The sequence below is a fragment of the Stigmatopora argus genome, chromosome 7 (assembly GCF_051989625.1).
Source record: "Stigmatopora argus isolate UIUO_Sarg chromosome 7, RoL_Sarg_1.0, whole genome shotgun sequence".
In the NCBI taxonomy this organism is placed as follows: domain Eukaryota; kingdom Metazoa; phylum Chordata; class Actinopteri; order Syngnathiformes; family Syngnathidae; genus Stigmatopora; species Stigmatopora argus.
Window position 1 is genome coordinate 3,788,618 of NC_135393.1, and position 16,351 is coordinate 3,804,968.

Below are 16,351 nucleotides of genomic sequence, written 5' to 3' on the forward strand. Positions count from 1 at the left end.
TTCTGAAGGAAGCTATATCCATAGACAGAAGTGAGAGATGATATGGCTCTATGGTCTTGTCAGTCAATTTGACGAGTGTAAAACAGTCAACAAAGCCTTTATGTCATGTTTTCAGGGAAAGTATGGTTATCTTCAAGCATCTATGTGAGACATTTCCTGATGAGAACTGTGTACTGGCCACTCAAGAGATCCTGACAGAGGCAAGTAACATTATGTACTTTGATTGTACTATCAGAATTGAAACTGGGTTGTGTTTAGTTGTATTTGGGTTTTTTTTCTTAGGGGTGTCATTGTTGTTAAAAATTTATCATCGGAAAACTGGTTCAATTCTTAAGCTCTTATGGTTTCGGCCCTTTTTTTAAATTTCATTTTGCCGGGTGATCCTCTTCTTCACCTAAGGCTTTTTTTTCTGCCTGACCTTTACTTTATTGACTGAATGAAAAGGCTTAGGTTTCAGCCGTGTCTCATCCTTTATTATTCTAAATGTTGGTACATGTGTGTTACAACAAGGCTATTTATTTAGGTTATTTTTAGCCCTGCAGCCAATAGAAAAATACCAAGAATGAAAACATTGTGTGCAAATCCCCTTTCTGCGTTTTCACCCTGTTAGCAGGTGATGAAGCAGGGAAATAACTGTTACGTAATTTATCTGTTGGGTTGTCACCTACCACTTCCTGGATTTTGTCACATGGGACATTCTTTTGGTGGTATTCAGTCCAAGCTGATGTGATTTTTCCTACAGTGTGGGACTCAGCAAGAGGTCAGCACCAGCTCCAGTTCACCCCTGTTGTGTTCCAAAAAAGTGGTGAGTCTTTGTCACACAAACACTCATGCCATTTTAAGGAAGTTTTTTTTATCAACTATAACAAATGAAAGTAAAACTGAAATCAAAAGGTTATTTTCTATATACAGTGGTACCCAGTGGAGATACGAGCTTAATGCATTCTGGGACTGGGCTCGTATGTCGATTTTTCTCGTAACTCAAACAAACCTTTCCCATAGAAAGGAACTAAAAACAAATTAATTTGTTCCAACCCTCTGAAAAAACACCAAAAACAGGATATTGGATTGGAAAAACATTTTTATTTGTTCTAATTCCTATTAACAAAGTAACAAATAACTAGTGTTTTAATAGTACTGAAATGTATTTAATAGTATACTAAAATTAGACGGATTTCGCGGAGGGGAGAGAGAGACGCACAGAGGGGGGGGGGACTTTTTGCATGGCAACGCGCTCGTAACATAACATAAACAAATTTAAGTGAACTTGGATTACGATGCAGACACACTCAAAAATAAGTTTAATCTAACCTTACACTAAACTTAATTCTAATTTTGTTTTAAATTTTGATACCTTTCTTCTCTATTTGCCCCACCTCCACCCTGACTTTCAGATGCAACCTATCGAGGGTTGTTTGCTTTTGTATTAATTCCCTTCCAAATATTCCGAAAATGATGCACACAAATGTCCTCACAATAGGATAACGCACGACCACTTGCCAACGATAAGTAGTATGTACGCCATTCGCACTGACTAACGGAAAAAAAACCTGAAAAAATGCAACGCTCCGCCCAGTGCTCGCAGAGACATTACATGAGGGAGTTGCGTAGAGAGACAGTGCCCATGATGTTCTTTTGAGCAGCCTCTCACGTCCGCTGTCTGCTCGTATATCAAAATTTGTCTCATATCGCAAGATAAATATTTGCTCAAAATTTTACTCGTATCTCAAATTGGTCGTATGTCGGGGCACTCGTATGTCGAGGTACCACTGTATTGATCTTTGCGGGATGGGGCGCTGCTGACCTCGACTCGGGATTTTGTGAATCGGTAGGCCGAATACTTTGAAGACCTCCTCAACTCCACCGACGTGCCTTCCCATGAGTAAGCAGAGCTGGGGGACACTGGGGGGGATTCTCTTATTTATCTCTGGGGTCGAAGTCACTGAGGTGGTCAAAAAGTTGATGACATCTGTCCGGAGTTTCCAAAGGCTCTGGATGTTGTGGGGCTGTTTTGGTTGACACGTACGTTTCTGCAACATTGTGTGGACATCAAGGACAGTGCCTGTGGATTGGCTCATGGTGGTTCCCCTTTTTAAAAAGGTGGACCGGAGGGTGTGTTCCAATTATAGGGGAATCACACTCCTCAGCCTCCCCAGGAAAGTCTATTCCGGGGTACTGGAGAGGCGGGTGCGTAGGGAGGTCCAATCTCGGATTCAGGAGGAGCAGTGTGGTTTTCGTCCTGGCGGTGGAACAGTCGATCAGCTCTACACCCTCAGCAGGGAGGGTCCTCGGTGGATTATGGGAGTTCGCCCAACCACTTTACATGTGCTTTGTTGACTTGGAGTAGCCGTTCGACCATGTCCCCCGGGGAGTTTTGTGGGGGGTACTCCGGGAGTATGGGGTTCCGGAACTCCTGATATGCGGGGTCCGGACCTCCAGATACGCGGGGTCCGGTCCCTATATGAGGGAAGAATGGAGCGAGAGATCGACAGGCGGATCAGTGCAGCGTCTGCAGTGATGCAGACTCTGCATCGGTCCGTCGTGGTGAGGAAGGAGCTGAGCCAAAAGGCAAGGCTCTGTATTTACCGGTCGATCTACGTTCCCACCCTCATCTATGGTCACAAACTGTGGGTCATGACCGAGAGAACGAGATCCTGGATACAAGCGGCTGAAATGAGTTTCCTCCGCAGGATGTATGGACTCTCCTGTAGAGATAGGGTGAGAAGCTCAGTCATCCGGGAGGGGCTTGGAGTAGAGCCGCTGCTCCTCCGGATCAAGAGGAGCCAGTTGAGTTGACTCGGGCATCGTGGAAAGATCGTGGAATAAATTATGCTAATTAAATGATTTAATGTGAAATGTGCCTCTCCTTACAAAAAATGAGTTAGTTTGGGAACCAATTAATTCGGTAAGTAGCGGTAACACTCTAATGCAAGTCATAAATTAGTTTACAACTATGTAAACTGGGCGGCCCGGAGCAAGCGGTTAGCGCGTCGGCCTCACAGCTCTGGGGTCGGGGGTTCAAATCCAGGAGTTTGCAAGTTCTCCCCGGGCCTGCGTGGGTTTCCTCCCACATTCCAAAACATGCATGGTAGTCTGATTGGACACTCTAAATTGCCCCTAGGTATGGGTGTGAGTGTGCATGGTTGTCCGTTTCCTTGTGCACTGCGATAGCCACCGATTCAGGGTGTCCCCAGCCTCTGGCCCAGAGACAGCTGGGCTTGGATCCAGCACCCCCCGCAACCCTAATGAGGATAACGCGGTTCAGAAAATTCGATGAGGAGAGATGAGCACTATAAAAACAAATGAGGTGCTTTCATCACTTCAGCTCTTATGTAAGCGTTGAATGTGCCTCCGGAGCACTTACGTAACCATAATTATCAAATACATCTCCACAGACTGAAATAGTCAACGTTGATTTGAATCAGATTCATTTTTCAGGCCAACCTTGTGCAATTGTGGGCTAAACATTGTTATTTCCAAAGGATCAAGGTGGAAGTGTACCTTACCTGGGCTCCTACCTGAGTGTCCTCACTATGCTGGACACAGCTCTCCCAGACTCAGTGGAGGTGAGCGCATGTGCTGTCCCATGCATCAGACCAAGCCAATAGATGCAACTTTTTTTTCATGCCTTATTAACTTGTGGTTTTCTTCTGTCCAAAAGGGTGATCTCATCAACTTTGAAAAGCGGAGGCGGGTAGGCTTTGCCCACTCATTTGAATTGTCTTTATTAACAGTCTAGTTTTAAATAATAATGTTAGTTTTTTCAATTCATTTAGGAGTGTGAGATTCTCTCTCAGATTCGTCAACTGCAAGCTTCCTGTTCTCAGTACCAGCTTCCTGTGAACCCTCGTATAACCAACTGGCTGCAGTCATACACGCTCCTCCTTACAGATCAGGAGAGGTTAGAGGATTCGGTCATGTGTGGAGAGAATAATGGACATTATTCTAAAAAAAAAATTCTTCTGGTCTACAGCTATGAAGTATCCCGTGAGCTCGAACCTCCCATGGATCCATGTCCAAATTCTCCTAATTTACGGAACAGTCATTTCCCAAATAAGAAGCTTGCTTAGTAAGTATGATGCTTATTCCTAAATCTAAAATGATGTATTGCAAAAATTTCCTGGACGTCAGCACATTTAGTAGAACCCATAACAATTAAAATAGATCACTCTTGCTATCTCTTGCATTGTGTTTAAATTTATGTATATGGCGATGCATATTTTAATGGTTTCTCTGGAAAACTGCTGTGAGTTCTCAATGCATTAACAGATGGATGATATTCACCCCAATAACCCTGTGACATTAATCACAGCTAGTTTGGATACCTTTTTTGGCAGGAACATAATTTAATCATCCCATTGAACCCTACCACATAAATTGGATTAAGTGTTCTAGTCGCAGATGATTGAGAGCTTCTTGACAAAGGGAGCAAATAAATACAGGCCAAACACAAATGACGTAAGCGCGCATTGCACATAACGCCAAAATAGCAATTTCTAGCAAAATATGAGAGAGAACACCGTCGTGGTGAAAAGAACGGGTGGCCTGACGAAATTTCTGACCCCCTGGCCTGAAAAAGTCTTCCAGTGCCCTTCTGTTCACTTGTAAAATTTAACGTGACTGTTTTGGTCACTTAAAATTCTTACTTGCCTATTGACATAAAATGATGAGGATTTTTCCCTTTGGTTTCTAACAAAAATCTTGCACCTACAAAATTTGTTTTGTGGCCAATGCCTTGCTTGGGATGGAGAGAACTGTGGAGAGATGAGCAATAGATGGCAGTGTTGCGTTGGTAAACCCATGTAACCACTACAGTAAGAACAGGAGAAGGTTTTCCTATTCGATTACCATAAAACTTTTGCAACACTAGCACTTATTAATTTAGCTGGCTTTCTGCAGATATGGAGCGATATTACAAGTTTCTTCATGCTGTAGTGCTGATATTACATTTGTTAAACACACTATTTAGAACCCAAGGTAGAACCTCCATGGTGTGGAAATGAGTCCCCGGAAGTGTTTTAAAACGCTGCAAATGGAGGACTCTCATTAAGTACCAATATAGGCATCCGATTTTACCATCAAAGTATCCCTGTTTAAAGCCACCCTGAATTGGCGGCCAGGCAATGGACAACCAATCATGCTCACACTCACACCGAGGGGTAATTTAGTGTCCAACCAACCTCCTATGCATGTTTTGTGGATGTGGGAGGAAACCAGAGTACTCTGAGGAGTAAACCCACGTTAGCGTGAATTCAAATCAACTTAGAATTAAATAGAACTTGCAATATCAGTCATCGGTGGATAAAAGTGACGGTTATGGATTTCATCCGCACCAGTAATTTTGAATAAAGTACAAAGTTGCTTTAGCCACACTCTGGGGGAAAAAAACAGACAGTTGTTGGAAGACAGCCAATGGGAGGCCATCAGAGTGTAGGAAGATTATAAAGCAGGGCACAACACTATCGCAACAATTTCAAAATAAAATAACGGATACAGGAAATGTCTTAACGTTTTGAGGTATTTTGTAACTTGGATCTTGTTTTCTCATCTCATCTCATTTTCTGAACTGCTTCATCCTCACTAGAGAGACGGGGGGTGCTGGAGCCTATCCCAGCTGACTTTGGGCCAGAGGTGGGAGACATCCTGAATTGGTGGCCAGCCAATCGCAGGGCACAAGTAGACAAACAACCATTCACTCTCACACTCATACCCAGGGGAAAATTAGTGTCCAATGCATGCATACCATGCATGTCTTTGGAATGTGGGAGGAAACCGGAGTACCCGGAGGAAACCCACGCAGGCCTGGGGAGAACATGCAAACTCCACATAGGTGGACCAACCTGGACTTGAACCGAGGTCTCCCATTGGGAGGCCGACGTGCTAACCACTCGATCCACCGGGTCGAACTTGTTTTCATAACGGTAATTTGCATATCAATGTGTTTCGTATGCTGAAAATTTTATATGTAGAAGCATTCCTAAGGCGAGGTACCAGTATACTTTTTGTCATTCCTTACACAGAAAAATATAGTCAACATTTTTGTGCGCAGTTCACAGGCAAAAAGTGATTGTTCTCTGCGGAAGGCTAACGCTGACCAGATGAGTGTGTCATCTTCAAGTTCGAGTAGTTCAGACATGGATGAGCTCAACGTCCCTCATTCGTCCGCACTCAGACTCAAACTCAAGGTAAGGCCATGATGCACATTGTCTCTTTGTGTACCTGTTTAGTTAAAAAAACAAACTGAAAAGATCTGAGCACTTAAACTGGTGAAAATGTTTGAATTTTTCTCAATCCATAGTCGCTCTCCAGCTCAATGCACAACATCAACGAGGACTACACGTCCTCCTCCTCCTCTCCAGTCATCTCCAGCTCCTCCCATCCCGACCTAAGCTGCTCCTCATCCTCCTCTTCAAGCCTCTCGATACAGCCAGTGCTACCTGTGTACAACAAACAGCTCGATGACTCGTGTATCATAAGAGTCAGCATTGAGTGTGTCAACAATGGCAATATCTACAAAAGCATTCTGGTGAGAGTCATAAGTGGTCATTCTGATACTCCTCAAAATCCTGCTTCCATTTATTCTTTACCAAAGCTAAAACAAGCAACCAAATGGATGCCTTAAGCTCTGGGATGTAGTCTATACTGTAAAAGGAAAAACTTAAAAGTTTTTAATTTTAAGTTTGTCCTTTTTGAAATGAAGTTATTTTGTTGTTTTCCTCAAGAATTACGTTTGTCCCTTTGAAATTAAGTTTTTTTTTTAAATTATTTTCCTTAAGAATTTAAGTAGCATAGTGTTGCACAAAAAAAGCAACACTTGATTTCCTATTATCTTTTATCATCCAAAAACTGACAAAAACTTGCCACACGATGGTGTAATGGTTCTTCCGCCTGACTTCGGTGCGGGCAGTCTGGTTTCGATTCCCACTCGGTGGCAGTGTGATTGTGAGAGTGAGTGGTCGTCTGTCTGTATGACTGACTGGCGACTCATCTAGGGTGTAGTCTGCCTTTCGCCCGAAGACAGCTCGGTTAGGCTCCAGCAACCCCCGCCACCCTTTCGAGGATGGGCGGTATGGAAGATAAATGAATGAAAAAAAACTTATTTAAATTACTCTGATCAATTTTTAGTGCATTTCAACTTTTTGGCACCCAACTCTAAAATATACTACTAATAATATTAATGTGTAACTTTAAAGTAGTATGTATTTATACGTGTGATTTATGGTAACTTTGCATATATCCAGAAAAGCGCTTTTTTCCTTTCTAAATAATAAAATAAATTAAATATACATACATGCTATTTTAATAATCACAAATTGGAGGAGGCAGCCCGGCGGATGAGTGGTCGGTCTCACAATTCTGGTGTCCTGGGTTCAAATCCAGGTCCATCCTCTTTTGAGGAGTTTGCCCTGGGCCAGCGTGGGTTTTCTCTGGGTACTCCGGTTTCCTCCCACATTCCAAAAACATGAATGGTTGGCTGAATGAACAGTTTACAACTATGAAAACTGGGCGGCCCAGTGCAGCAAGTGGTTAGCGCGTCGGCCTCACAGCTCTGGGGTCGTGGGTTCAAATCCAGGTCATGTCCATCTGTGTGGACTTTGCATGTTCTCCCCGGGCCTGCGTGGGTTTCCTCCGGGTACTCCGGTTTCCTCCCACATTCCAAAAACATGCATGGTAGTCTGATTGGACAGTCTTAATGGCCCATAGGTATGTTTGTGAGTGTGAATGGTTGTCTGTCTCCCCATGCCCTGCAATCGGCTGGCCACCGATTCAGGGTGTCCCCTGCCTCTGGCCCGAAGTCAGCTGGGATAGGCTCCAGCGCCAACTGCGACCCTTGCGAGGATTAAGTGGTTTAGAAAATGAATGAATGAACAAATTGGAAGAGATGTGGTTAAAATAAGAAATTTACAAATTAAATTAATAAAATTTGTTATTAGATAGATTGTATTGTATCAGTTGTTTGTGTAAACTATATATGCAATATTCATAGGTATAAATATATATGTTTATAAAATGTTGGCCCTACTGACCTCAAATCAGATCATTGCTGGAAATCTGTGTCTTAGTGTGTTTAGGTGCTTGAGTGTTTGTGCTATCAGCCACATATTGCATTGTCTTTCGATGATCGTATGTGTCAGTGACCAAAGCCCACTCACTGTACCAAACTGAATCATACAATGTAGTCATAATACCTGGAGTTTTATTGCAACCCAATGTTTCATTATTCACAAATGATTATTCACTTTTTCCTTCAGCTAACCAGTCAGGATCACACACCTCAAATCATTCAGAGGGCTCTGGACAAACACAACTTGGAGGACACGTTCAGCTGTCAGGACTTCACCCTCTGCCAAATGCTCAACAACGGAAACGGTATAACTTCATACGGTACCCTGACCGGACGTTTCGTCAAAAGACGTTTGGTCCCCAGACGTTTGGTCGACCGGACGTTTGGTCGACCGGACGTTTGGTCGACCGGACGTTTGGTCGACCGGACGTTTGGTCGACCGGACGTTTGGTCGAACGGACGTTTGGTCGACCGGACGTTTGGTCGAACGGACGTTTGGTCGAACGGACGTTTGGTCGAACGGACGTTTGGTCGAACGGACGTTTGGTCGAACGGACGTTTGGTCGAACGGACGTTTGGTCGAACGGACGTTTGGTAGAACGGACGTTTGGTAGAACGGACGTTTGGTAGAACGGACGTTTGGTAGAACGGACGTTTGGTAGAACGGACGTTTGGTAGAACGGACGTTTGGTAGAACGGACGTTTGGTAGAACGGACGTTTGGTAGAACGGACGTTTGGTAGAACGGACGTTTGGTAGAACGGACGTTTGGTAGAACGGACGTTTGGTAGAACGGACGTTTGGTAGAACGGACGTTTGGTAGAACGGACGTTTGGTAGAACGGACGTTTGGTAGAACGGACGTTTGGTAGAACGGACGTTTGGTAGAACGGACGTTTGGTAGAACGGACGTTTGGTAGAACGGACGTTTGGTAGAACGGACGTTTGGTAGAACGGACGTTTGGTAGAACGGACGTTTGGTAGAACGGACGTTTGGTAGAACGGACGTTTGGTAGAACGGACGTTTGGTAGAACGGACGTTTGGTAGAACGGACGTTTGGTAGAACGGACGTTTGGTAGAACGGACGTTTGGTAGAACGGGTTCGCATGCAATTGATAGATTTTAACATTGGATGAATAGGGATTTAATGACTATTATTTAACATTGAGTGAATAGGGTTAGGGTTAAACAAATGAAAGTCTCGTGACTCAAACCTCGGGACTCGCGAACCCGGCGACCAAACGTCCGTTCTACCAAACGTCCGGTCGACCAAACGTCCGGTCGACCAAACGTCCGGTCGACCAAACGTCCGGTCGACCAAACGTCCGGTCGACCAAACGTCCGGTCGACCAAACGTCCGGTCGACCAAACGTCCGGTCGACCAAACGTCCGGTCGACCAAACGTCCGGTCGACCAAACGTCCGGTCGACCAAACGTCCGGTCGACCAAACGTCCGGTCGACCAAACGTCCGGTCGACCAAACGTCCGGTCGACCAAACGTCCAGGGACCAAACGTCTTTCGACGAAACGTCCGAGTACCTACAGTACATTATGATGAATTCAGTATCAGATAATGCAGGGGTGGCCAACTCCGGTCCTCGAGAGCCGCTATCTGGTCTGTTTTCCATATCTCCGTCCATCAACACACCTTAATCAAATAATCGGGATCGGTATCAAGCTTCCAGACAGCTTGCTGATGAGTTGATCATTTGATTCAGGTGTGGTAGATGAGGGAGATATGGAAAACAGACCAGAAAGCGCCAGTCGAGGACCAGAATTGGCCACCCCTGAGCTGCTGTAAGTCTCATTTGATAAATGTGGTACATCTCAAACTTTATGGCATGAATGAGTGTCAAACAAACCTCCATTAGATCGCTCCAGAATGTCATAATTCTCAATCAGGGGTCGGGAACCTTTTTGATGAAGAGAGCCATAAACAATTCATATTTGCAAACATTATTCCTTGAGAGCCATACTCACAATTTAAAAGTAAAAAGAAATGCAAATGTGTGCATTTATTAATCATTTCACCACTTTGAAAGTAAAAAAAAGTCTGAATTATTTTGAGAACATTTTTTCACTTTTGCTAATCAATGAGTATCAATTAGAGTATGCATGCAGAAGACTCTAATGAAGAAAAATTAGGATTAAAAAGGCGCTAGAGATAGTGTCGGTGCCACGGTGAGCGTGACGCTCCCATTGGTGTGATTCCCATATTTTACATAAAAAACACCATAAAGAAATTTCAACACCCTACGTTGCACGGTTTGGACAAACGTAGCGAGAGAATCTTAACATATACACACACACACACACACACTCACACACACATAAATCACGCTTTATAAGGATTATAGATGAAAGTAACTACTATGTTACCTTATTTTATAAGAAAGGACAATATGAAATAAGATGAATTTAAAAGGTATTTTTGTTGGTCTGTTGTGCAAAAGAGATAAGACAACTCCCTCCTGACACTATGAAAAGTAAAGAATCAAAACTACAGAAATTGGTGACTTTATTTTTCTAAATTTACCTTCAAACCAAAAGTTGCTGTGCAATATGAAATAAATAAAATAATCAACTGAAGACATCACCATTGGCAAGCAGACTATTTTCAGCCTCACAAAAAGAAACTGTAAATTTACCTCACATATCCATTTACAAAAAAATAAAATAAAAAACTTGGATAAACTTAACCCAAGATAACAAGTTTTATATTTTTGCAACATTTTCAGAACATTTACATAAAATGGGGAAACACCTTAATATCAAGTTTGAAAATTATTACAAGCTGTCCTCAAATGAGGACAGTGGTTTAAGGACTTTTCAATAGGGCTGCTCTTTGTGCACAGGTATTTACGAGGCATTTAAAAAAAATTAAGAAAGCGCCTGGGAGAATTCACTTGAATCTTTGTGTGGGTCGGTTCTGTGATGTCCTGCATCTCATAATCGCTTATTTTAGCTGTATTATTGTCCTTTTGCGTTCATTCGCCTCTAAAAACAAGTTTCCCCAACATCCTCTTCTTCTGCTGAGCGTTGGTCTGGAACTAGCGTTCATTCGCAACAGCGCCCCCGTTCTCAGTGGTGATCAGGTGGTGTAATTGCAGTTTAAAATTATCAAGGTTTTTAATATTTTTGCTGACAAAAATTATTTCACGATAGTTATTTTAGCGCCCAGCTCTAAGTCATTTTAACATAACATTGCTTGCATTTCAGAACTCCACATCCCCGACAAATCCAACGTGTATTACGCTATGTGCACCACCTCCAACTATGACTTTGTCCTGCACCAACGCTGGAGGAGCCATGGGAGACATATAGGTTCCTGCTCCAGCCCCGGAACCCTGCATTCAAACATTTGCACGTCAGACCTGAGCTAGCTTCTCATCACTTAATGAAGTGCGTCAGATCTTGAGCACTTGGAAATGTGTCAGTGGGACACAGAATATAGCTGCGCACTGACACTGGTATTTTTTTTTGCAAATGTTCTTGGATAGCGAGTCGTGTTCAACTATCTTGAACTATGACATCTGTTTCATAGTATTTATTTTCTTCTTGTGTAAAGGTTTTAATAGAGCATTAAATATTAAGTATTGAAATTATACCAGTATTCTGCTTTGCAGCATTGTTTTGTTGTATTTTGAGCATGAACTCCTAGTTTGTTTTTAAACCACAATTCAGTGTTTAGTACAACATAGAGGATGAATGATCATGTAAGTCAAGTAAAGGAGAAAACGTGCATTTGCTGTCTTGCGCTTATCTTTTTCTGTTAATTGCATGAAAGAATGTAGTTGATATAAAGTTATGTCACCAGTTATCGATATAATTATTTAATCGTCAATCTGTAAACAAGGTTAATATTGTGAAAGATAAAGTACTTCCATTAAGTGAAGGGACATCCCACTGTTGCTGCATCCTTCCTTTGAAAACTGTTCACTGATTGCCAACCCTGTTTACATTGTCTTTCAAAGTGCAGAGTTTAGTGAATTTGAAGTACTGACTTAAGCTTGAATGTGTTATGTTGTCGTCTGTTTTGGGTCTGACTGTTAAGCTTCTATCTATATTTACAATGGGTGTTATTTTATTTGTAATTTTGTGCTCCAAACTAGTATTAATAATCTGAAATATTGGCAAATATATATACATATTTATTATTTATTATAGTGCTGTCTCTGCCAAGATATGAAAAAAAAGTGGACTTGACAGATTTACATGACACTCAATAATACACTTTGCAAGAGATGGGGACATATGGTACTTGACCATTAAAGCTGCATTGACATGATGGTATTAATATTTTTTCATCTCTATGGTGCCTTGGTGAAGAAATGTATCCTAGCATAATGTCTTGGTCTTCGTTGGGGCGAGATGGGGACTTTTCTGCCGTTCCCATGTCAAGTTGACACTGTAACTAGCTGTTTAGGGTCATTAGCCATAATGCTGCTATACTTTATATGTTTTGTCACAGAAGTCAAATGTACATTGAAATATACCATTGTACAACAGATTGAGGAATAAAGATCTGACTATTTGATATGGCACTTTTTTTTTCTTTCACCTATGGTGTCCACATGTGGACATTTTTGTAGACCACAATGTTAAGATGCATTATACAAGTGTAGCCTCGTGACCGGACAATTCGCCGAAAGACGTTTCGCCGACAGACGTTTCGCCGACAGACGTTTCGCCGACAGACGTTTAGTCATTTAGGGACTTCTTTGTCTCGCAAATGTAATTTGTTAATTACTTAAGGTATATATGCCATTTTTCCCCACAGGCACTACATTTCGCAAGGTAAAATGTGTGATAATTTGAAGAATTGAAGATTCCAATATACACTCATATCTCTACTTACGAAATTAATTGGTTCCAGAACATTTTTCTTAACTTGAAAATGTTGTAAGTAGACCAGTACTTTATATCCAAATTACCTTAAAAATTAAAACAGCCCTGGCCGTTTTTCAGGCTTCCATGGCTTTTTTTTTATTTTCAAGGTGAACACAATAAGCTTCCATAACAAACAAAGACTCAATATGAGGTCCAGTATGTCCCTCTGTCATGTGCAATGTTCCTCCGCTCTTTCTTGTTGGCTTTGCTAGCTAAAGAGTCATCTGTTACACTTTCTTTCCAGCACATTATTGTTTACTGAATTTCCTACTGTGATAAACCTTACACCGTCCTTTGCAAAAATCAATATTGAAATATTTGTTATTATTATTATTCATTTTCTTTCTCCTCACTAGGGTCTTGGGGCATGCTGCGCAAAACCCATAATTGCAATTTCTGATAGCTAGCAAAATATGATAGAACACCAGCGTGGGCAAATGAAGTGGCATCCTGATGAAATTTCTGACATCTGGCCTGAAGTGCCCTCCTTTTCACTTGTAAAATTTGACATGTCCACGTATTTGATTGTTTTAAGCACTTAAAATTCTTACTTGTCCATTGACATGAAATGAATGCTGATGAGGATTTCTCTATTTGGAGTCTAACATAAACCTTGCACATATTTAAAAGCTGTTTTGTGGCCAACTTTCTTGCGAATGAGATGACTGTGGATACCTATATCACCAATAGAGGCCAGTGTTGCCTTGAGAAACCCATGTAACCACCACAGTAAAACAGGGAGGTTTGCTTAATCTCATCTCATCTCATTTTCTGAACCGCTTCATCCTCATTAGGGTCACAGGGGGTGCTGGAGCCTATCCCAGCTGACTCCAGGCCAGAGGCAGGGGACACCCTGAATCGGTGACCAGCCGATCGCAGGGCACAAGGAGACAAACAACCATGCACACTCACACCCATACCTAGGGGCAATTTAGAGTGTCCAATTGGCCTACCATGCATGTTTTTGGAATGTGGGAGGAAACTGGAGAACCCGGAGGAAACCCACGCAGGAGCAGGGAGAACATGCAAATTCCACACAGGTGGACCGACCTGGATTTGAACCCAGGTCCCCGACTGTGAGAGCGACGTGCTATAAAGATTATATTTCGATAACGTAATATGTCAGTAATAATAGGGGTGATCCTCCTTCGCCGTTTTTCAATTATCTCTGGTCTACAATATAAGCGATATTCGAGGGATTACTGTACTTAGATTAGACAAATTAGGCATGAATAAACCTGACTTCTGTAATAGTATGACTTTCAGAGACACATCCCCTGCCACAGCAGGAGTGCCACTGAAGATTTTTTCTTTATAATTAAAAAACAATTTCTTGTAGCCAATCGGAAATGGCAAATGAACAGTTGTTTCCACCATAAACAATATTTAACATCAGTGATTATTTTTCAACACTGATTCAAATGTAACATTGATTGATTCATTCATTTTTGGTGCCACTTATCCTCAATAGTCGCAGGGGTGTTGGAGTCTATACAAATCAACTATGGGCACCAGGCGGGAGACACCCTTAATTGTGGGCCAGACTGACAGACAAACATTGATGCTCACATTCATACCAAACAGCAATTTAGAGTGTTTAATCAGCCTACCGCACATGTTTATGGGATGTGGGAGGAAACCCACGCAAGTCCGGGGAGAATATGCCAACTCCAGGCAGGAAGGTCCGAACCTGGGATTGAACCCACAATCTCAGAACTGTGAGGTCAACGCGCTGGCCACTACATATCAATATGACATGATGATTTCAACTTCCTACCCAAAGTGTTTCCATCCTGTAATTTTATGTATCAAGGGATGAGTTAACATTTGTACGTTTAACACGTGACAAGAGTCCAAAAAATAGGATTAATGGTTGCATGTTTTTTTATTTCATTGTCAGGGTGAGGCTACTGTGAGAAGGATCATCATGTTGTGTTATGTGTGTATATGTGCATGTGAGTAGTTGCACAGTATAGTGGATCTCTTCTTTAACTATACAGTGGACAGATGGTAGAAATGGCTGCCTGAGACCAATCTAAATGGGTTAATCTACTTAAGAGCTGCAGGGTACCTCACTCCTTTTTGCGTGTTGCTTGTCATTTTCAGCTGAATTTGAAGTTGAACACTTGCAATAAAAAGACAAGTCAACCCAGTTGTCCCCAGTGGTTCAGGGATCGCAGCAGCAGCAGCAGCTCAATTGTGTATACATATTTCAATGTGAACACACGTGTTAGTGCCACTAAATCTGTTAAGCATGGTAAAGACAGTAGTACCGCGCTGAGGACACCATACATTATGTCCAAGTATTTTTCTTAAATACACAATTTGGGGCACTTATGCAATAGGTATTTATGTAAAACTCTCAATCCTTTTAAAAATGTTGGCTGATTTTTGTATTGTTTGTGATGTCTTTCTGCACATTTTGGAACGACCATTTCTGGGCGGCTTCGGTACCCCACGATCCTCGTGAGCGGTTCAGAAGATGAATAAGTGAAAATATAGCTCAGTGTCTAGTGGAAAAAATGTGTTCAATGCATCATGTTGTTAACTATGAAGGTGTATATTTTTATTAGAGTGTGGGCTGAGGTAAAGGCTCAATGTAGTTTTTACAGTTTGGTAATGCTTTTTGTAACTAGAAAAACCTCAAGATGAACTTGCAAACCTCAAATGGTTCTTCTGGCTGACTTTAGTGCTTGCAGTCTGGGTTCAATCCCCACTCAGTGTCGGTGTGATTGTGAGCATTAGTGGTTAGCTGATAAGGAGTAATGAATATACATATACAGAGACACCTCGCTACTTTGCGCTTCCTTCGGTTATCGCTGGTTCACTGTTTCGCGGGTCAAAAAATATTAATTTGGAATTAAACATTATTTAAAAATATTAAAAATCCCCCGCAAAAAAAACAATGGATGCTTCCCGCACCACCGAGGAATGTTTCAGACTGCCAAGATTCAAGCCGATTGGCCAGCACTCCTTGAGATCCCGGATGCCGATTGGCCAATTCATATCGCCCAAGCGTCTTTGGCCGCCTAAACGCTCTCTATCCTTTGGTGCATCTACCGAACTGAAGAAAAAGCAAAAAATGCTAACACTTAATGAAAAAGTGACTCTAATATAGCTATAAATATAAATAGCTATAAATAGCTTCGCGACTGTAGCTCCAAAATATGGATTTAATGAATCTATCTTCGCTATATCAAGAAGGAAGAGACTAACATCCGTAAAACTGCCTCAATATCATTGTTGAAGGATGCCAAAAGGGTCTTAAACACGCAAAATAAGACCATCATCAGATTGGAAAATGCACTTTCTGTCTGGATCCAAGATTGCAGGCAAAGGAATATTAGCCTGGATGCAAATATGATCCGAAGTAAGTCCAAAGCTTTATATGATGTTA

General features: G+C 42.0%; 1 protein-coding gene across 2 annotated transcripts in view; it reads left to right on the top strand.

Moving 5' to 3' along the window:
• rgl3a (ral guanine nucleotide dissociation stimulator-like 3a) overlaps positions 1-12,601 on the top strand; it is a 28,920-nt gene extending 16,319 nt beyond the window's left edge. For both annotated transcript variants that reach the window (XM_077605654.1, XM_077605655.1), the window contains 10 exons: positions 116-200; positions 743-805; positions 3,483-3,566; positions 3,662-3,694; positions 3,777-3,901; positions 3,974-4,069; positions 6,050-6,185; positions 6,299-6,526; positions 8,253-8,370; positions 11,284-12,601. In XM_077605654.1, the coding sequence (XP_077461780.1) occupies positions 116-200; positions 743-805; positions 3,483-3,566; positions 3,662-3,694; positions 3,777-3,901; positions 3,974-4,069; positions 6,050-6,185; positions 6,299-6,526; positions 8,253-8,370; positions 11,284-11,447 (1,132 nt within the window). In that variant the 3' untranslated portion in view covers positions 11,448-12,601. The remainder of the gene's footprint in view (positions 1-115; positions 201-742; positions 806-3,482; positions 3,567-3,661; positions 3,695-3,776; positions 3,902-3,973; positions 4,070-6,049; positions 6,186-6,298; positions 6,527-8,252; positions 8,371-11,283) is intronic.
• The last annotated feature ends 3,750 nt before the right edge of the window (positions 12,602-16,351 follow it).